At 39.8% G+C, this 22,679-nt stretch overlaps 1 protein-coding gene across 8 annotated transcripts in view; it reads left to right on the forward strand.

Moving 5' to 3' along the window:
• rab3gap1 (RAB3 GTPase activating protein subunit 1) overlaps nt 1–22,679 on the forward strand; it is a 506,336-nt gene that overhangs the window by 322,382 nt on the left and 161,275 nt on the right. Inside the window, exon 21 of one of the 8 annotated variants that reach the window (XM_077536295.1) lies at nt 12,510–12,603. The exons of the other annotated variants lie outside the window; for them this stretch is intronic. Within the exon in view, the coding sequence (XP_077392421.1) occupies nt 12,510–12,577 (68 nt within the window). The 3' untranslated portion in view covers nt 12,578–12,603. Of the gene's footprint in view, nt 1–12,509; nt 12,604–22,679 lie in introns of those variants that run through there. 8 annotated transcript variants of the gene reach the window in all.

Below are 22,679 nucleotides of genomic sequence, written 5' to 3' on the forward strand. Positions count from 1 at the left end.
CGACAGCCCAAAAAACAAAACATAAACAGTAGTGATTCTGTGGTCATCATCGTGTCTCAGATTTAAAAAAAACAAAAAAGATGTCATACATTAACCAAAAATGAATGTAATGGCAAAAGAAAAACAAAAATTGTTAAAAACAAAAATTGGTGATAAAAAGGGAAGGGCACTTTTGGAAATATTTTTGGATATATTAAGTGGTTAAAATGTGTTTGATAGATTTATTGTTCCATAAGGTGGCTTCATATTTCTTTTGGCTGGAAGGTAGGTTTATTTCATGTCTTAAATTTATGTTTCTGAAATACTTCACAATGTGCACATATTCTGTTTAATTGTGTTGGTGTCTTTTTAAAGGTTAAATATTTATATGTAAAATTGAATTATCAGCCTTTTGTTTTCCTGATCCTTATTTTGAAGAAAAAAAAAAAAAAAAAACAACTACAGCTGCGAGCAGCTATAAAGGGTCCTCGCAGCCCAGGCCACGTTGGAGTACTTGCACGTTGGGGTACTTACACGTCTGGGTACTGGCACATTGGAAGCAGAATTTCTTTGACAATGCCATGATAAACCTTTACATTTGAATTTTTTTGTTTTCCTTTGCCAGGTGTGATGAGTGTGTCAAGCTCAATGGGTTTTGGTGATTGTTAAGATCTGCAAAAATCAGCGTTTTTTTATTTTTATTTTAAGGCAATGAGTTGCCCTGATTGGTATTTTTTGCAAAAGTACATATACACATAATCGCTCGTACTCATTGCACAATGTTGCTTTTCTTGTCCATAGAGGCGATCAAAAAAATATGAAACTAAATAAAAAAGTAAATATATTTGGATCGGTCTGATGCCAGTGAACATTTTGAGTGGTGGAAAGTAAAAGAATATTCATAAATGACTTAGGTATCACACTTAGAATGTGTTTACAATTTTTGCAAAAATACCGTAAGTGGGGCATTTTTTTTTTTTTATGCCTCAAGGGCTAGGTGGCGCTGTATATATAATGGAATGTTGTCATAGAGATACTTTCAAGCCTTGACTCTATGGATTTTTTTTTTGGAACATGTACCGTGGAGTTATTAAGCATATCCTTCATTCACGATATTGCCTTTAATGTCCATAGAGGCTATCAAAAAAAAATAAAAAAAAATACATGTTTGGATAGGTCTGATGCCAGTGAACATTTTGAGTGGTGGAAAGTAAAACAATATTCATAAATGACTTAGTTATTTATCACACTTAGAATGAGTTTACATTTTTTTGTACAAAATATCGTATGTGGTGTATTTTTTTGTTTTGCTTCAAGGGCTAGGTGGCGCTGCATATATAACTGAATGTTGTCATAGAGATACTTTCAGGCCTTGACTATAAACATACCTGTCAAGTTTGGGATTTTTTGGAGCATGCACCGGGGAGTTATTAAGCATATCCTTTTTCATTGCGAAACCTGTTTACAATTTTTGTAAAAATAACGTAAGTGGGGTATTTTTTTGTTATGCCTCAAGGGCTAGGTGTCGCTGCATATAGAACTGAATAATGTCAGAGAGATACCTTCAGGCCTTGACGATAAACATACATGTCAAGTTTGGGATTTTTTGGAGCATGTATCGGGGAGTTATTAAGCATATCCTTTTTCAGTGCGAAACACAAATTTTGATGCCCCGCGCTCATCATATAGTATTTCCAAAAGTCAAGATTTTTCCGTCTGTTGTTGGCTCAGGTCTTGGCATGGTCCAGGTCAAGTCATAAGTCAGTCGGATAAAACATGTAGGAGAAGTGGGCAAAAGTATGCCCCCTGAAAATGTGCAAAAATCGTCAAAAATGGGACATTCAAAAATTCGTACCTCACTTCCTGTTCATTTTAGCATATGGGTCCAAGAGACTTTTTTGTAGGTCTTTGGCTCCCTCATACACGTAAAAATTTTCGTAGATCTTGCTTAAACGTAGAATCGGGGCTGCTTCGTTAAAAATTTCTAGGGGGCGCTATTGAGTCATTCTTGTAAAAATAGTACAATCAACAATAAAATATTGTTCATTTTACCAGGCCAGATGTGTGTGCCAAGTTTCATGAGTTTCTGCGCATGTTTAGACCCTCAAAACTGGCGTTGTTTTCTTGGCGAACAGTGCTTAGCCACGCCCACAGCGATTCGCGAAAACTCACAAACTTCGTGTTGTGACATCATGAAGGCCGAAACCCTCATCTGAGCAAATATGAGGTTGGTCCAGTTAACGTGTTTGGAGAAAAATGTACAAGAAAATTCGTAAGAAAAAAAATTGCCACTAGGTGGCGCTATCAGTAAGATGAAATATAAGTTCGTAGATGTCTTAAGGGCTGGACTCTCATCAAATGTGTGAAATTTTGAGAAGATAGGATCATCTCGGTCAAGTTCATGCAGCTTTTATTGTCACGAAAAATTTTCGGACTTTGCGTCACCGTAGCGGCCACGCCCTTTGGCGAAAAGTTACAATATTCGGTGTGGGGCATGATCAACATCTTAAGGCTTTTCTGACCAATTTTCAACTGGATCCCTTCAACGAGCTCGGCACAGTAGCTAAAAACGTAAAGTATGACATTTATTGTTACCACTAGGTGGCGCTATATGTATAACTGAATTTTATCATATAGATGCTTTCAGGCCGTGACTATTACGTTGCCTGAGAAGTTTGAGATTTTTTGGAGCTTGAACATGGGAGTTATCACACTTAGAATGAGTTGACATTTTTTGTACAAAATACCGTATGTGGGGTATTTTTTTTTCACGCCTGAAGGGCTAGGTGGCGCTGCATATATAACTGAATTTTGTCATAGAGATAACTTCAGGCTTTGACTATAAACATACATGTCAAGTTTGGGATTTTTTGGAGCATGTACCGGGGAGTTATTAAGCATATCTTTTTTCAGTGCGAAACACAAAATTTGATGCCCCGCCCTCATCATATAGTATTTCCAAAAGTCAAGATTTTTCTGCCTGTAGTTGGCTCAGGTCTTGACATGGTCCAGGTCAAGTCTAAAGTCAGTCGGATGAAATGTGTAGGAGAAGTGGGCAAAAGTATGCCCCCTGAAAATGTGCAAAAATCGTCAAAAATGGGACATTCAAAAATTCATAGCTCACTTCCTGTTCATTTTAGCACATGGGTCCAAGAGACTTTTTTGTAGGTCTTGGACTCCCTCATACACCTAAAAATTTTCGTAGATCTTGCTTAAACGTACAATCGGGGCTGCTTCGTTAAAAATTTCTAGGGGGCGCTATTGAGTCATTTTTGTAAAAATAGGACAATACATGATAAAATATTGCTCATTTTGCCAGGCCAGATGTGTGTGCCAAGTTTCATGAGTTTCTGCGCATGTTTAGACCATCAAAACTAGCGTTGTTTTCTTGGCGAACAGTGCTTAGCCACGCCCACAGCGATTCGCGAAAACTCACAAACTTCGTGTTGTGACATCATGAAGGCCGAAACCCCCATCTGAGCAAATATGAGGTTGGTCCAGTTAACGTGTTTGGAGAAAAATGTACAAGAAAATTCGTAAGAAAAAAAATTGCCACTAGGTGGCGCTATCAGTTAGATGAAATATAAGTTCGTAGATGTCTTTAGGGCTGGACTCTCATCAAATGTGTGAAATTTTGAGAAGATAGGATCATCTCGGTCAAGTTCATGCAGCTTTTATTGTCACGAAAAATCTTCAGACTTTGCGTCACCGTAGCGGCCACGCCCTTTGGCGAAAAGTTACAATATTCGGTGTGGGGCATCATCAACATCTTAAGGCTTTTCTGACCAATTTTCAACTGGATCCCTTCAACGAGCTCAGCACAGTAGCTAAAAACGTAAAGTATGACATTTATTGTAACCACTAGGTGGCGCTATATGTATAACTGAATTTTTTCATATAGGTGTTTTCAGGCCGTGACTATTACGTTGCCTGAGAAGTTTGAGATTTTTTGGAGCTTGTACATGGGAGTTATTCAGCATTTGCTCTTTCTGGACAAATGAAATTTTAAAGGCAATATTTGATGCCCCGCCCCCGTCATATAGTATTTCGAAAACGCAAGATTTTTTGCCTAGTTTTTCTCTTAAGTCTTGAGATGATAAATGCCAAGTTTAAAGTCAATGGGATGAAAAATGTTTGCATAGGGGGAAAAAGTATGACCACAGTGAATGTGCCAAAATAGGCCAAAATTGGACATTAAAAAATTCATAGCTCACTTCCTGTACATTTTAGGAAATGGCTTCCACTGACTTTTTTGTGCGTCTCGTAGTGCTACACGTGCCTGCCAATTTTCGTAGCTCTAGCTCAAACGGGCCGGGATTGGTTTTTATTTTTCTACGCTAGGTGGTGCTATAGAGTCGCGTTGTTATGACAACTACATAATATCAAATTTTTCGCCGGGCCCGAAGAGACTGCAAAGTTTGGTGAGTTTTCGTAAATGTTTAGGCCAGGGGTGTCAAACTCACGTTAGCTTAGGGGCCGCATGGAGGAAAATATATTATCAAGTGGGCCGCATCGGAAAAATAACGGTATATAACTTAAAAACAATTGCTGTCATTTATACGCAGATTTTCGTGGACCAGACCTAAATTACGGAGCTCAATTGTAATCATATTGTTCCGAAAAATAACACAAATGCAAATAGAACACAGCAACACTTTGCCGGTATACATTCTGGACGTGTGAAATCGACCTGTTTTGCATATATATTGTTCCCAGAATGCATTGCATGGCGCAGTTAATGATGTTATAAGGACGTTTATCCTTGTCATATCTATTTGTGTTACCAGTAATTGAATTTGTGTCGTATTTAACACATTTATGTTGGTGTATGATTACAAAAAAAAATAATAATAATTAAACAAACTGTAGTTAAAGTTGTGTGTAAAATAATGACATCCCGGACGACGATTCCCTGGACAAGTTGCATTGGTCATCTGAGGACTGCTTGTGAAATTACAAAGTTATATGTTTTGATTGTGGCTGGCTGATTAATTAGTCGGACATTACACATTTTTAATTTTTTTTTTTTTTTTACTTTACAAAATTATCTCGCGGGCCGGATTAAACCCATTTGCGGGCCTGATCCGGCCCGCGGGCCGTATGTTTGACACCCCTGGTTTAGGCCCTCAAAAATGCGATCGTTTACGGAGAAGAAGAAGAAGAAGAAGAAGAATAATAATTCTTACAAAAACAAGAGGGACCTCGCAGCGGTCGCTGCTCGGGCCCTAATAACTAGAGCTGCGAGCAGCTATAAAGGGCCCTCGCAGCCCGGGCCACGTTGGAGTCCTTGCACGTTGGGGTACTTGCACGTTAGGGTACTGGCACGTTGGGGGAGTGTGCAAAGTTCGGTGAGTTTTCGTGAATGTTTCGGTACCCAAAATCGCGATCGTTTGCGGAGAATAAAGAAGAAGAAGAAGAAGAAGAAGAAGAAGAAGAAGAATTTTTACAAAAACAATAGGGACCTCGCAGCGGTCGCTGCTCGGGCCCTAACTAGAGCTGCGAGCAGCTATAAAGGGCCCTCGCAACCCGGGCCACGTTGGGGTATTTGCACGTCGGGGTACTGGCATGTTGGGGTACTGTCAAATAGGAAACCATCTAAATTTTAAACGTTTTTGCCATGCTTTGTGTTTGTAAAGTTTCATGGAAAGGCCAAAAATGATGCACAATTAACAAAATAAAATCAAAATGGATTGGCACATGGCTATATAGAATACTTTTTTAATATATTAGGCATGCCTGCCAATATTCACACATCTAGCTGAATCATATAATCGGAAAGACTTCATAAAAATGTCTAGAGGGCGCTATTGAAGCATTTATTGCAAATTTAATAAGAAATCTCTAAAATATTCATGCTTATGACAAGCCTGATGTGTGTATAAAGTTTCATGAGTTTTTGCACATGTTTAGACCAAAAAAAAAAAAGCAGCATTTTACTTGGCAAACAATGCATCGCCATGAAACGGCGTGCGACAAAATAAATAACTTTCGATCACTTTGTATCTTAAACATCTTAAGATGAAGCACACCAAGTTTGAAGACAGTCGGATAAATTTTGTAGGAGGAGTTCGTTAAAATATGACCCCTAAAAAAGGCAAGGCAAGGCAAGTTTATTTGTATAGCACATTTCATACACAAGGCAACTCAATGTGCTTTACACGAGGAAAGACAACACATAAGCATCAAAAAACAATAGTTAACATTCAGAGGAAAAAAAATAAATGAAAATAGGTTACAAACTAACAATCTTAAAACATTATTCAACAAACTTTAAAAAATTTAACATAAAAAAGTTTAAAATGATAATGATAAAAATAAAAATAAAAATAAAAATAAAAATAAAAATAAAAGTAAAAAAAAACACTTAATTAAAGCTGTTTAAAAGTCCCTAATCAAAGGTATAAAAAAAAAGCAAAGTTTTTAACCTGGATTTGAAAGCATTTACACTCGGGGCTGACTTCACTTCTGTTGGTAGCCTATTCCATCTGTGTGCAGCATAATAGCTAAATGCAGCTTCACCATGTTTGCTTCGAACTCTGGGTTCCACTAGTTGGCCCAAGTCTGTAGATCTCAGAGCCCTGCTGGGCTTGTACTCAATCAGCATTTCTTGGATATATTCAGGACCCAAACCATTTAGTGATTTATAGACGAGTAGCAGAACTTTAAAATCGATTCTACAGCTGACAGGGAGCCAGTGTAAATCCTTAAGTACTGGAGTAATATGTTCTGATCTTTTTGTTTTGGTCAGAACTCGAGCTGCAGCGTTCTGAATGAGCTGCAAGTGTCTCATGTTCTTTTGAGAGAGTCCAGTCAGAAGACCGTTACAGTAATCTAGTCTGCTGGAGATAAAAGCATGGATAAGCTTCTCTTGGTCTGCTTGAAGCATGCAGTCCTTCAGTCTGGATAGGTTTTTCAGCTGGTAAAAGGCTGTTTTAGTGATGAATTTAATATGATTGCTGAAGGTCAGATCTGAGTCTATTAGTACCCCAAGATTTCGAACTTGGTCTTTAGTTTCTAAAGACAGTGACTCAAGCTGTTTTTTAACAGCAATCCTCTTTTCTTTATTGCCGAAAACAATGAGCTCCGTTTTGTTTTCGTTCAGCTGAAGGAAATTTTGGTTCATCCAGTTGTTAACTTGCTCTAGAGAATGACACAATGCGTTAATAGAACTGCTGTCATTTGGGGACATAGATAAATACAGTTGTGTGTCATCTGCATAACTATGATAGTCAACATCGGTGTTCTGAAGCATTTGACCCAAAGGTAACATATACAGACTGAACAACAGGGGTCCAAGGATTGACCCTTGAGGGACCCCACATATCATGGCCTTTCGATCAGATTCAAAATTTCCAATGGTCACAAAATAACTCCTTTCCTCCAAATAGGACCTGAACCATTTAAGGACTGTTCCATTTAATCCCACCCAAGTTTCCAGCCTGTCTAACAGTATATTATGATCAATCGTGTCAAATGCTGCACTGAGGTCCAACAAGACGAGCACTGATACCTTCCCTGCATCAGTGCTCAATCTTATATCATTCAGTACTTTAATCAGAGCTGTTTCTGTACTGTGATGAGGTCGGAAACCTGACTGGAATTTATCCAAAAGTCCGTTTAAGCTCAAAAAATTGCTGAGTTGATTAAAAACCACTTTTTCAACTATTTTAGTTACGAAGGGAAGGTTTGCGATTGGTCTATAATTTGCTAGCAGGGAGACATCCAGTGTTCTCTTTTTTAGAATGGGCTTGACGGCGGCTACTTTCAGACATTTAGGAAGTTCACCTGATTGAAGTGAGCAATTAATTATTTGTTGTAAATCGATCTGAACAGATATCACAATGGTTTTGAAAAAGCCAGATGGAATTGTGTCAAGACAGCTCGTGGAAGGTTTCAATTGCTGAACCAAGTCTACTACAGTATTTTGATCCACTGAGTCAAATTCTGTCATGGTAATTAAATTATTCCTAGGTGATTTTAAGTGCAGCATCGTTTTGTTATTTTGCTGGTTTGTAACAATGTTTGACCTGATGGCTTGTACTTTTTCACTAAAGTAGCAGGCAAATTCATTGCATTTATCTGTTGAGTGGAGTTCTGGCGCTGTTCGATTTGGGGGATTTGTAAGTTTGTCAACCACGGCAAATAGAGTGCGTGTATTGTTGAGGTTCCTACTAATAATTTCAGAAAAGTGTTGTTGTCTAGCTATTACTAACTCTTGGTTAAAATGACAAAGACATTGTCTGTACAGGTCAAAATGAACTTGGAGTTTAGTTTTTCTCCACTTTCGCTCTGCTTTTCTGCATTTAGATTTCAAAGTCATTATGTTGGTAGTACACCTCCAAGGTGTTTTAGTTCGGGATGAAATGGTCTTAGTTTTAATAGGAGCAACAGCATCCAAAACATTTGAGATTTTTGAGGTGAATTCATCCAGAAGTTCATCAACGGTCTCTGCATTTACAGTTGGTGATGCAGCCATTAATTCCATAAACATGTTGCTTGTATTCTCATTTATGTACCTTTTTTTAATCGAGACAGTAGTTGTTTGAACTTCTGGGATTGTTTGTAATTCAAAAAACACACAGGAATGATCTGAAATAGCCAGATCTTTCACCTCAACAGATAAAATGTCAACACCTTTAGAGATGACGAGATCAAGAATGTGACCTTGATTGTGTGTTGGACCTTTTACATGTTGTGAGAGACCAAAAGTATCAAGTATATTACAAAATTCTTTGGTATTTTTATCCAAGTTGTTGTCAACATGAATGTTAAAGTCTCCAGTTAAGACCAGATAATCATAGTCGGTACAAATTACTGACAGCATTTCTTCAAATTCCTCCATGAATCTGCCTTTTTGTTTTGGAGGTCTATAAATTATGACAATGACGATGTTTGGTTCACCTTTTACCAAAAGACTAAGATATTCAAATGAATTAAAGCTTCCCAATGAAATTTCTTTACACTGAAATAGAGATTTAAAAATGGCAGCAAGTCCACCACCTTTTTTGCCATTACGACATTTGTTCATGAAACTAAAATTTGTTGGTGTTGCCTCATTGAGAACCGTGTTGCAGGAACCTTCTGTTAGCCATGTTTCACTGAGGAGAAATAAGTCAAGATCATATGTCATAATAATGTCATGAATCAACAATGATTTGTTAACTAGTGATCTTGTATTTAGTAGCGCTAGTCTCACAGTGGCCAAAAAAGGCCACAAAAAATGGCTACTAATCCCAACGTAAATCAAAATGGCGGACTTCCTGTTTGGTTTAGCAGATGGTTCCAAGAGACTTTTTTGTACATCGTGGGCTCTTATGTATGCCTCTAAATTATCATAGCGCCAGGTGAAACGTACAACCGGGAATGCTTCGTTAAAGAGGAGTATTTTACCTCAAAATGTGATGACCGGCCCCTACGGGACTTCCTGTTGGGTTTAGCACATGGCACCAAGAGACTTTTTTGTACATCGTGGGCTGTTAAATTTGTCTCCAAATTTTCGTAGCTCTAGCTGCTTCGTACAACTGGAGAGAAGTAATAGCTGCATATTTAGTCCGTCGCGATCAAAATGATGATTTACGACCTGATTCGCTTTGATGTCCTTTGATGACGTAGGGTGAAACGATAAAAATGATGGATCGGAGGTCAAGAGGTCACGATCAAAGGCCTGTTATGACGTAGGATGAAAGGGAAAGATCAAAATGATGGATCGGAGGTCAAGAGGTCACGATCAAAGACTTTTTTGTTTTTGATGTAGGAAAAAACGATAAAAATAATAGGATTTCAAAGAGAGACGTGCGCCTGTATGTGCCGGTGTGTTCCTGTGCAACATGTGGATGAGGGGAGGGTGGGGGGTGGTGGGAAGGAAATGGCCGACGTGGAGGGGGGCCCGTCTGGCTGGATGTCCTGTGCAGCATGATGAAAAATGAATCGACCGTGATAACCCTCTAGGGTGGGAAGAGACCTCCCGGAGATTATAGAGTACCGCTTTTAATAAAAATGTAAGAAGCGCCGTGGTTGGCCGATATGATTGATTTATCCCAAGAGAGAGGAATTGGGGGTGTCAAGGTCAAAAGATCTTTGTCATATTTTAAAAAGGAGATGTGACTTACCTCTTTGTACGCCGCATATGGTCAGGAAAGCGATAGAAAAACAAAAAATAGGTGGGGGTGACGATTGTTTTATGTCTTTAGACTTGGGCGATGCGGATGAGCTTTTTTTTTTTTTTCTTCCAGATGTTAAAAAACATACGCGAGCGCGCGCGCGCATATACACAGACTCAATAACAGACTTATATTGGAATAAGATGTATGAATAAAAGAATAAAAAAGAATGACGAAGGCTCGACTCTTTCTTTTTTTTTTTAAAAAGAAAAAAAAATATGTAGGAGGGGCTTTTCGATACAGACATTTTTGTAAGAGTGAATTTGACGTGAACACATTCATACCTTGAGGTCTGGGGAGAGACGGGCGAACCATGATTATGGAAACGTTTGTGACATTACAAGTGAGACATGTTTTAAAACCAAGAATTGGACCGCAGCAGCTCTTTTTACGGAGATTTCAACGCCCTACAAAGGAGACGCTGGAAGTACGCTGGGCCCTGGATGCAAAAACTTCTTGGGGGTATCGATTTTATTATAAAATCGGAGAGGTTTCCTTTTTCATGGAATATGATGGGAATGATAATATTTTTCCAAACGGCCCGTTTACGCTGAATTCTAATGACTGGGCCGTGCTGAATGAACTTATCCCGAAAGTCATAAGAGATTTTATTCTTTCTTATACAGAAGGTGGGGAATTAATATTTACTTGGCTATCACGTACCTCGAATTTTGGACGGTGGTATTTTAGAGTGATGATTGAACATTGTAATATGCTGAATAGTGAAAACACCACACGACCTCGTGTAATGAAAACGTTGGAAGAGGAAGACGAAGAATATGATCGTCAAGTAATGAAACAACATCAAGATGAGAATGGGGAACAGAGTTTGGTTGATGAGGAAGAGCCTGAGGAGAAAAGAGGGCTTTGCATGGTCCCTTTAGATAAATGTAAGAATCCTGATCATTTTTATTTAACGCTAGAATGCTTTAATACTGAATGCGGGGTGTTCTATAGACTCCTTACCATCCCATTATGTGAATGGGATGAGAAAATACGCCTTAAGGAATCTGCAAAGATTACTGAGCTCTTTTATTCTTGTCGTCAATGGGTTAATTTTGTAGGCACGAAAAAACCCTTGATATTTGAATAGCGGCCGTTTTAGGAAAAAAAAAAAAACTCCTCATCCCCCATTCACCCCTCCTCATCCCCCTTCTCTCCCTTCCTTATGGCAATTGAAGCCCACCCCCCCCCATGCCTCCCCTCCTCAATACCCCACCTACAAGATCCCTCCCACCCTTCTTCTAGCTGTCTTTTCACTAATATAAGGAGAGACACATCAACTGTTGCTGGACAGAAACTTTGTTCTCCGAGAAAAAGTTTTTTCTACCTCCTTTTAAAAAAAAAAAAAAAAAATGTCTCGACCCGACGCCCTTCCTTTGAGACGCGCTCTGTTTACGGACAAAGTATCCGTTGGTGTGCAAACATTGCTTTGCATGCGGACAGAGTATCGGTTGGCGTCCAGACAGCATACGAGGGTCCGATTCTCATTGAATCCGGTCCAGAATGCTCGGATGACGAAGGCTGCGAGATGGACGACGCATGCGCCGGGGAATCAACAACAACATCCCAAGATGGCGGAGAGACTCCCGGGACGCTTATTATGGAAGCTGTTTTGGTAACTTCCCCCAGCGAGGCCGCACCGACTGGTGAAAAGGAGACGCCCTTTGTGGAAGCTGTTTTGCAATGCTGCTACCGCGACTCCGCACCAAATGGTGAAGAAGCTTCGTTGGAGTATGATAGAGAAGATATCGATGCGATTGTGGCATACGAAAATGCAAATTTTGCCACCGGTCATTCGATTGATGACAATCAGTCGAAGGCGTGTGATGAAGGAGTACCAGCTGCTGAAGACGCGTCGGTGGAGTTTGACAGAGAGGATATCACGGCGCATATGGAATACGGACAGGCTAATTTAGCCGCCGGTCATTCGACTGATGACGAGCAGTCGAGGGCGTGTGATGAAGGAGCGCGCATGGAAGATGTTGTCGAAGGAGATAATGCTGGACTGATACCTCCGGTGACTCCTCCTAACTCACCCGCTACTACGGATGCCTCATCTCCAAGGGATGCGATGCTCAGACCCTGTCACCTGCATATCTCTGATGAAGATTTGACAGCGGTGATCGCCGCTGCTGACGCGATTCCACATAGATCAGCCGAGGAGGAGAAGTTATTTTGGAATTATCCGCCTGGCGAATGGGTGAATGATGCTTCTTATGATTGTATCAAGCAAACAGTTAGTTACATGTTGAGGTTTGCGATGATACAATATGCTAAAGAAATCTGTGTAGGTTGTAACACCGAGCATTTTATGCAGCCTAGACATTCATGCATCTTTTCTGAACAAGAATCTTTCTATCTCGCTAGAAATTTTTCAGGAATCGAAGCTACACTGTTTAACGGCCGATTCATCTCTACCATCCAACGTGTGCTGAAATTGATGAAATATCCCGGAAATATCACCACGATTACATCAGCAACACGACACATCTTGATTGATTATGCTAATGAGTCTGATGTGTTCGACCGTATTGAAGAAGTAACACACAGAGGCTGGAGAGATTCTCTGCTCCCTAGAACAATAGATCTGATCTACACCTGGTATACTTTGTAAAAAAATGGGGAATCTTTTCCGAAAGTTGACTATTCGCTATTATTACGGCGTGCATAACTGGGCAGAAATTTTAGAGAGATCGATTCTGTACGCGCCCGATAGCGATGTGTCTCTTGAAAAAATGTCATCTGTTATGCAAAAAGTGAGATCTTTGTCAAATGCATTGTTTAATGAGCCGTGGGATTCTGTTGTACGAAATGTGATCGAAATGAACCAATCCAATATATCTTTAACAATTTAATCGATTTTAAATGTTTGGTGCAACGATGATGTGAATGTGGGGCATTTGGCAGCGATTATGACCTTGTATGTTGATTGTGCAAAGTACAAAATAGAAAAAAATCTTCCCTTTAACCTGTCTGAGGATTTGAATAAATTTCAACGTGTTATCGAGTTAAAAGTACAACCCCATGTGTTATTCCACTTCCTTAGTTATATTAATTCTTAGCTAAAGTTTCATGTTTTTTCTTTTTACGGAGATTAGTGTTGTATATCTTCATATGTAACCGTTTTTTATATGAAAGTGTTGTATATCTTCACATGTAACCGTTTTGCAAATTAAAAAAAAAATAAAAAAAAATGTTTTTTATCTGAAAGTGTTGTATATCTTTATATGTAACCGTTTTACAAATTAAAAAAAAAAAAATGCGTCTGTCTCGTTACTTTTCAATATGTATTGGTTTACAAAAAAAAAAAAATCTTACTATCAGGCTCTGACAACAGGTTTGTACAACCACACGCACACACAAAGGTCACCCCGAGGTCACCGCAGCCATTTTCTTCCCAGCCTCCCCCCACAGACAACCACAACTTTGTACAAAAGCACACCATTGCCATCTATTGACAAATAAAGGTATAACACACACACACAAAGGTCCAAATCTCTGCTGTTTAAAAAAAAAAAAAAAACTAGCCGATCGCGTCTGTCTATAAATACCAAGCTGTACCTAGCTATAAGTTATTTAAAAAAAAAGAAAAGATGGCCTTAAATAAACATATGCAGAAGTTGTATTACGACCCTAAGCATCCTGCTAGCTTTGGAGGAATAGATCGTCTTCATAGAGAATTACAGGATAAATTAACTAAAAAAATTAATCGGAATATAGTAAAAGAATATTTAGCCGGTGAAGATACATATTCTTTACATAAACCAGCGCGGATTCATTTTCCTAGAAATAAAGTTTTTGTATCGCGTCATATGAGACAATTTCAAGCGGATCTATGTGATATGCAAGCATTGGCCGAATTTAATGATGGCTATAAATATTTATTAACAGTTATCGATGTCTTTTCAAAGCGCGCTTACGCGCGTGTATTGAAAAGTAATGTCAACTTCCGCTTACCCGCAGGACTTAAATCGGGAAATATGTCCTGATCGACTCTCCAATTAAAGGGTTAGAAATTCCCCTTTTTCCTCACCAGCTCTAAGGCGTCAGCGTGAGGAGACGGGAATTAGATAAGCCGATATATCAAAGTGGATTCACCTAGGTTTGTTCACTGTCTTCTTATCATGAGGCCAATCCGTTTCCATCCACCTATCAATCCTGAGTGAGTAACCACACACACAGAGCCCAGGAAGGATAATCTGAACACCTCACTTAAATTGGCAGCTCCACTTTTCTAAGTTGTTAGCATTTGTTATTGACCTAGTCATTTAATAATCCTTGTTAGAATCATACGGATTTGTTACATATCAAGCTGGAGTATTTGACTTATTAATACAGATGGAAGCATTGGTTAGAGGTTATTCAAATGCACTTACCTTCTTCCAAAAGTCCGATACTGTTGTCCTCCTCGAAGAGGGAAAAATAATATTAATGCGGACTTATAAAATGTCCAAAACAAAATAAAATCAAAACAAATGATAAGGACTTATAAAACGTCCAAAACAAAAATAAAATCAAAACAAATAATAAAGACTTATCAAACGTCCAAATATAAAAATAAAATCAAAAACAAATAATAAGGACTTATCAAACGTCCAAATATAAAAATAAAATCAAAAACAAATAAGGACTTATCAAACGTCCAAAATAAAAATTAAATCAAAAACAAATAACAAGGACTTATGAAACGTCCAAAATAAAAATAAAATCAAAAACAAATAACAAGGACTTATAAAACGTCCAAAATAAAAATAAAATCAGAAACAAATAATAAGGTCTTATAAAACGACCTCGGACTCATAAAACGGCCAAAAATAAATATAATAAAAATTAAAACAACCCAAACAAACTAATTAAATCACAATTAGTTTTTAAATCATTTTATTCGGTCTCATAAAATGACCTCGGACTTATAAAACGTCCAAAAGGAATAAAACCAAAAATAAATAAAATAAAGATTAAAACAAAACAATAAAATGATTGATTCAAAAATTGTCTTTTAAACAATTTTATTGACAATAATAAGACAACCAATATTAATCATCAAAATCACATTTAATGATAAAACTTTAAATCAATCAAAATAAAATAAAATAAAATAAAAACAGAAAATTAAGAATAATATAAACCTTTTACAAGAGCTTTCTGAGATTGATCATTTCTCAAAAAAGCTTAAGACCTGATTCACAATAAGATGTTTTTGGCTGAAAATAATTTTAAAGATATGAGAGTGTATTAAATGGCCCCTACCCTAACACACGATTAGTCATTCATATCTTCCTATTATACATCATTATTGCTAAAAGATTTGTACATTACCAATCAGAGAAGAAGAATTCCAGTCAGCTAATCCAAGTCCTTCGTAAAAAATTCGAAGTCCTCAAACAGCTATAATCCTTCTTCGGGAATACGCTCTGTCCAGACCACATCGCAGGGTGAAGAAAAAGGAGCCCCGATCGCAGCTGGTGACGGCTTTTTATCCCCTTGGGCCAGACCACTGACTTCTTCCGTGAATGTCCTTCCGCCTCCAGAAATATCAAAGCGCACCTGTTGGGACTCATTTTCAGTAATTTTCCACAGACGAGCCATGAAGATGAAGTCATACATTCTTTACAAATGTGTCATGGATACACAACGTTGAATGATGAGTCATACATGAAAATATGTCAAGGTCTTCAGCTCTATTCGACAATGATGAACGTTAAAATAAATAACATCATAGATATATTAATTAAGCAAGCATGAATAACATATATATACATGACATGTTAAATCCCAAATTCTCTCAGGGCACTTAACAGGTTAATTCTAATCTCTGTTGCACATCTTGTATATATCTTTGTTAAATCAAACAATACATACAGATAATTTTTTCAATGCAGTTACAGCAATATTATCAGCGATAAAAGACAGTATCACTTATAAATAAAAGAAAAGAGAAAAAAAGAAAAGACAGCAAAACTTCATAGTTGGCTTTCAATGTGCTACAAACATTGATCCAAAAATCAGGTTAACAATTGTCGAATATAGATTGTGTTTTGTATTATTACTTAATTCAGGATATCATTTATTTACACTCAATTTGTATCTTATATGGAATGTCCGGGCAATGCTGAGTGGGTGGCTTAGTTGTACAGGTTTGGCGGCATCTGGTGGTTACTTTGAGGAACTACACCCAGAGGCCAAAGAATGATTCAGTCCTACAGACACCAATTGGTCTCTAACTAAGAATTGAGTCTAGCCCATTAATTTGTTATCTCATTTTACATGATATGGCGTTTCATCTGACCCACTCAATCTACTCAATTCAACACCCCCTCCTAGAGATCAATGGTGTCCAAACTGATCAACCGCAAAAGCCCCCAGCTCCAACCAGTCACCTGCATTCAACCCCCTTGTGTCATCCGGCAACGGAGACACCGGGGATTCAGAAGGCAAGGAGTCTGACGGAGGATCAGTAAGAGGAGACCACAGGCCCAGTTCACCTATCATCAGGGAGGGAGATGACCCCGTTCCACCCCCATCCTCGCCTTGCACACCCTCCAGGTCATCAGTGGTCGATGTAACCGTGGGGGAGGGTGATCTCAACAGTGGCACAACCTTACCAACTGGAACATCCTGTCGGGCGGCTCTGGGTTCCCCAGGCTCGTCAACCCGGTCCAGGAAGGGCGAGGAGGGCGTTACAGGCTCGTAGGGCCACTCATCCCGATTGGATCCGACCTGTCTCAAAGGAGTGGCGGCTACACAGAAGCCAGCCAATGTGTTGAATGTCAAGCGCCGAGCACCGTCAGGCAGGCGCCATATCATGCGCATTAAAGGGAAAGTTCCCCCGATAAATTCACCCTCAACGTTAAAATAATAACGTATCTCTTTCAAGCGACTTTGAACCAAACCTTCCAACTTACTTGAGCCCGCGAGGTCAGCAAAGCCAGGCCATATCCAGGAACCACACTGGATATCAATGAAAAAATCACTGACGAAATTTAGAAAAAGCCCGTCTGGTATGAGCCACATTTCTCTACCCTCATCCACTGCGGGCAAAGGATAGCAGCAGTGTCCATAGAAAGCGTCCCCCACCACCCAAGCGGACGTGAGGAGATCACTTCCACAGAAGACACACTGCGGCTGATCCTGGTTATCCTGTTAAACACACATCCAAAATTCGACAATTCTTAGACCCGAGGGAAACCTAAAATATTGCGGCTCCCAATATATACATTCTAATCTTAGTCTAAGTTTCCATCCGCATCTACTCCATCAATGCGGAACACCTCTACCACGGGAGAGCGAGAGTGTGGTCGCTCTTCCGAGTAGCGGAACCTCTTGGCGGGAGAGTAAAAAAAAAAATTACATAGATAAAAACCCAAATTACTAAAACCAAGTGGTCGACCAGACATAACCAAAGGAGAATTAAAATTATTCCCCACACTACTAACTTAGTTGTTCGCTATATCCGACACAACAATAAAAAAAAAACATATTATAAAAATTATCCAATATTCCACTTCATTACTCACGTTTTGAAGGGCGCCTGGTCTTCCAATAATACCTTTACCCAAAGCATTACAAGCCATGGTTAGTTGTTGGTTACTGTTCCGCCAAAAGATTTCAGTGAGAAGTGAGGAAGTCAGGGCTAGGGCGTCTTATCTATAATTGGATCGATCCCGCCCTTTTCTGAAGCCCATCCCCACTTCTCAATAATTTCCCCTTCGTCGGCCCCCCCATTTTTTCTGCAGCTCGTTGGCCAATAACTGAGCTTTAACCTTATTTGGTTAGGTTTTCTCTTTATAATTTCGGTGGGTAGATAATGCCAAGATTCCTCTTTTGATAACTGCAACAGCTATAACTGCTGACAGGACAATTCCTGACACTAGCAGGAACCATAGTCCTACATCATATAATAAACCATACAGCCCTGTACTTATCCCAATAACCGCCGTCTCTGCTACATCTTCTACAACTTCCCCGGCTGTAGTGGCCACAGTTTTTACTACACCTTTTATTGCCAATCCTATTCTCTCATACCAAGTACATACATGTTCCCCCTTATGATCATATTCGTCACTGTGTCCACAATGCAGCCATCTTTCAGCAGGTTCGTGGCATGTGCCAGGGCCATAAATTTTATTAAATCCCAGCCAATCAAACCCTGTAACTATATCCCCTTTACAAAGGGTCTTCCTAAATGCGTGACCTTCTAAGATCTGCATAATAGAGTCAGGAGGCTTGGGGATCATTCTTAATCCTACCATTTTGGATAAGTCATGATCTTTGTCCCATCGCGTACAATATTCTCTACCTGCAGCTTGACTCCGGATCCATTGATTACTGTTATCCTTGATCCATACTGCCCCCTCATAGTTGGCATAATTCTCATCACGATAACGTACATTACAAAAATTCTGAAATCGGGAGACTTTATAACAGGGTATACGTGCTAATACAATTGTGCATTCATTAAAAATTTTCACGGACTCTCCCCCCTTACACAACATTTCCCATGGTCTTGGATTAGCATATAAGGCTGGTCTTTCAATGTCAGGCCAAATATCGTTCTCTTTAGAGTACACCGTCGCCATATATTGATATTTAATCCAATAATTCTCCGACTCTCCTAAGCAAGGTATCACATCCTGAACCATCTCATCTTTATTGAGCCCCCACTACGTCTTACTCTCATCTCTCGTGTGTCCTTCTTTCCATGCTTGGAGCACTCCTTTAATCGTTAGGTTTGTGTTCAACCCTGTACAGTTATATATCCAATGAGTCAAAGGTGGCGTTCCTGTCTCCACCAAGGGGCATCGTGGTGAAATTCCACTTATCCACTCCTTCCTATGCAATCTGTTATACATTCTCAATGCTACACATTGGTCAATTTTATCAAAAATCCCCTTTTGGGACATTATATAAATCATCCGGTGTAGGAATACGTTGAGCCCACATCCGTGCCCATACTACTTTTAACACATTTATTCCCAAAGTTTTATTAAAGGTTGATTTCAATATATATATATATCTTTTCCATATCCATGGAAAGGAATCATTTAGCCATACTTCATGTTTCACTTCTATTTTCTTTTAAAATAGGCCGTTTTTCCCCAGGAGGAACAGATGGAGATGGGTAAAGTATTGGAAACTCCAGCCGCGAGGTCAAAGGCGGAATGGAGGGAAGGGCCAGACATGATGAAGATAAGTGGTCAAAAGATCAAAAAAGCTAGGAAAATTGATTATCACTCCCCATAAAAAATACATTTGGGGTGAAGCCGCTTGGCCTCCTCCTCCGTACTCATTGACACTTCCATTCCCAATGAGTATACTATATACCCTCATAAGGTTTCATGGCCATCATTATTTTTACTTTTATCCAGTATCCTGTGTCAGACCTCGTATCTTGTTGAGGCGACACCACTGGACTCACCCTTACTACTGCTGTTTTAGCCTTATATTCCATTTTATCCAATGTAGCGTACATTAACACATTACTACTACTCATACTACTGATATTTATTACCCTTTCTTGTGGGACGTCAGGTAATGTTTCCATCGGAATATCCCCTCGGGCTAACACACCATTGATTACTGTGGCCCAGGGTACCCCTGGTTCAACTACACACTTAGGTTCAACATATATTAGAGTTGGCGTCGCCTCCGAGCCAACAATAAGCGGAGCCGGGCGATACTCACCTCCTTCTGGCGGCCAGTTGTTGTAAAGCAGCGCCTGAAATCTCGGGTCGCACGTCCTCTCGTTTATCTCCATAGGCCAATAGGTCAGCAAATCGGAACTCAGCGACTTTATCGGGGTTTCCGCTCTAGTTAACTGCCACCCTTCGGCTTCCCCAGGTCTTATCAGTGAACCTCTTCCCATTCTCATCCAACAATGTTGACAATACAATCTCTCCATCCCACATACATTTACAATACTGTGCATCTGTATTCTCTTGCGGGGCTAAATCCCACTGAACATGCACTTTTATTCTAGGTAGGCTCTTTATTCTACAATACCCACATACCTGTATTTCAAATATCTTAGCCGTGCCTACCTCGCTCAAATCAGGCTTAAGCTCGTCCAACCAGCCTTCGTCGGATATCTGTTCCACATTCCACTGGCTCCTCGACTCTTCGCTTCCACTACAAATTATGCAGGTCAAGATAGCCGGTTCCCAACTAAAATCTTCTACTCTATTAACAATATATCCTCTTATTGCATTTATCCAAAGATTAAATGCCCTACCAACCATTATTTCCTTTTCAGTCCTCCGCACGATGACAGCTCCTTTCACCATAACGAGCTTGACAAAGGCCGGAGTGGCTTGTTCCATCTTTTAATTATTTGTCTTACTCCTTAGCTTTAGGCTGAATTAACTGGCATTGGTTTTAGCTGCTCTACCCCTTGGAGTCCCTTCTTTTTTAATCGCACTGTATTTCTGTCTAAAACTTCTTCAATGATGTCAGATTGGTCATACTTCGCTTTTACTGCCTGACTATCAGATGGACCATGAGATTTTATCCACACTCTCTGTCCTACCTGAAATGGGCACTTTCCTTTCTGAGTGTTTTCTGTACTTTGCATTCGTCCTACCTCAGGAGCGACAAAGGGGCGCTGGTTTAACTCCTCTGAAGGGGAAGGTCTATCTGCTCTGCTCCTCCCATTCAAGTCCTTGACCAACTCCACCAATTTTTCACTCCATTCTTTTCCATTAGCATTTTTCCCGAGCCAACTTTTAACTAGGCCAATGGTTCGTTCAGCCACGCCATTAGCTTGAGGGGTGTAAGGCGGAGAGTAAGTCCTTATTATTCCCCACTTTTGACACCACCTGTCTATTGTAGCGTTTTTGAAATGAGTTCCATTGTCAGTTCTTAACTCTCTCGGTATGCCTAACCACATACAACCCTCTTCCAGTGTTTTTAGTACGCTATTAGCATTCGCATTACGTACCGCTTTTAATCCAAAATGTCCTGACATCGAATCTACAAGCACAACAAGATACTTCTCACCTTTAGTGCCGTTTACTCCCATGGGGCCTGCTACGTCCATGCAAACTGATGCCCATGGAACAGTGCTTTTAATCGTCAATCCGTCCACTCGTTGCCCTCGGCGTCCTGCATTATACTTATTACACAACTCGCAATTTCGTATAACTGAACGGATTTTCTTTTCTGGGATCCAAAGTTCCAGTTTCTCCAGCTCTCTCTTTGTGGGCAAGGCACCTCCATAGCCTAGCGCTTCATGTACGGCCTTAGTCACCTCACACACAAACTCATCTGGGACCACTTTTCCTCCTTTGGGGGTATTGTCCCATTTTTCTGCTCCTACAATTACCAATCTTCTCTCTTGGACGTATTTATCTATTTCATCATTTCCTCTCCAGTGAGCCCCCTCCTTGACGTGGGCTTTCTGGTGAACAACATCGATAGTCATATTTAACCTTAACTCGGCTATTTTCTTCCATAACTCAGCATGAGCGATTTCTTTACTCCTCGCCCCTTCAAACCCATTTTCTTCCCAAATGGATAAATCTTCTCTGAGCGCCTGGGCGCAATAGTGACTATCGGTTATAAGTCTTACTCGACTCACGTGTAATCTTATGGCCTCCAACAATCCTTCTAACACCGCTGTAGCCTCTCCTGCTTGGGCACTGCCAGGAGTCTGACCTTTCCTGCGGCATATCTCTTTACCATTGTGTTTCAGGATGAAGCCCCAGTGGGCATACTGGTCTTCACCCTTTTTGGATCCATCTGTATATAGAATCCATTCATATGGTTTCTCCTCACTATTTACAGTTTTCGCCTGTTTTTTAGATATGGATTTTGCTGGTCCTATCTCTAGGTCAGGGTCAAGCAGGATATCTTCCCACATCCCCCATCTCACATTCGTCGCTTTAGTACTTTCTAGTGTGTCTTTACGCAGGTATCGATGTACTTGACTCTGCGTAACAACTTTTATACCTTGTCCCTGGGCTAGGTCTTTTAATGTTCCCCAATATTTAGCAAGAACCGCTAATTCTCTCTCCTCCTGGGGAAACTTTTTCTCAACATTATTTATAGTATAAGTCCATAGTGTCACTAAGCCGGCACCTTCATTACTAACACTTACCATTGCATTATCTTCATCACATTGTATCTCGGCAACCAACCTGACTTCCAAGCTTCTCGGTTCGAGGCGTATAGCATTTTTTACTACGTTTTTAAGCCCTTCTAAATTCTCTTGGTCTTTAGCTGACCAAGGCCAATCTTTTGTTTTCTTTTCATTAGGATTCTTACGCAATCGGGCATAAAGGGGTCTCGCAAATTTCTGATAATACGGAACATGATCTCGAACATAATTACATAGTCCTAATATTTTCTGTAGCTCGTTCTCGGACGTTGGAGGCAAAATCTGTTCTATTTTCTCTCGATACGCTTGCGACAGCCCCAAGTCTTCAGACACTTGGAATCCCAAGTAATCTACCTCAAACCTGGCCAGCTGACACTTCTTAAGATTTAGTTTTAATCCTGCCTCCGTCACTCGTTCAATTACGGCCTGCAGAATCTCCAAAT

This window comes from Festucalex cinctus, chromosome 11 (genome assembly GCF_051991245.1).
Source record: "Festucalex cinctus isolate MCC-2025b chromosome 11, RoL_Fcin_1.0, whole genome shotgun sequence".
Classification (NCBI taxonomy): Eukaryota; Metazoa; Chordata; class Actinopteri; order Syngnathiformes; family Syngnathidae; genus Festucalex; species Festucalex cinctus.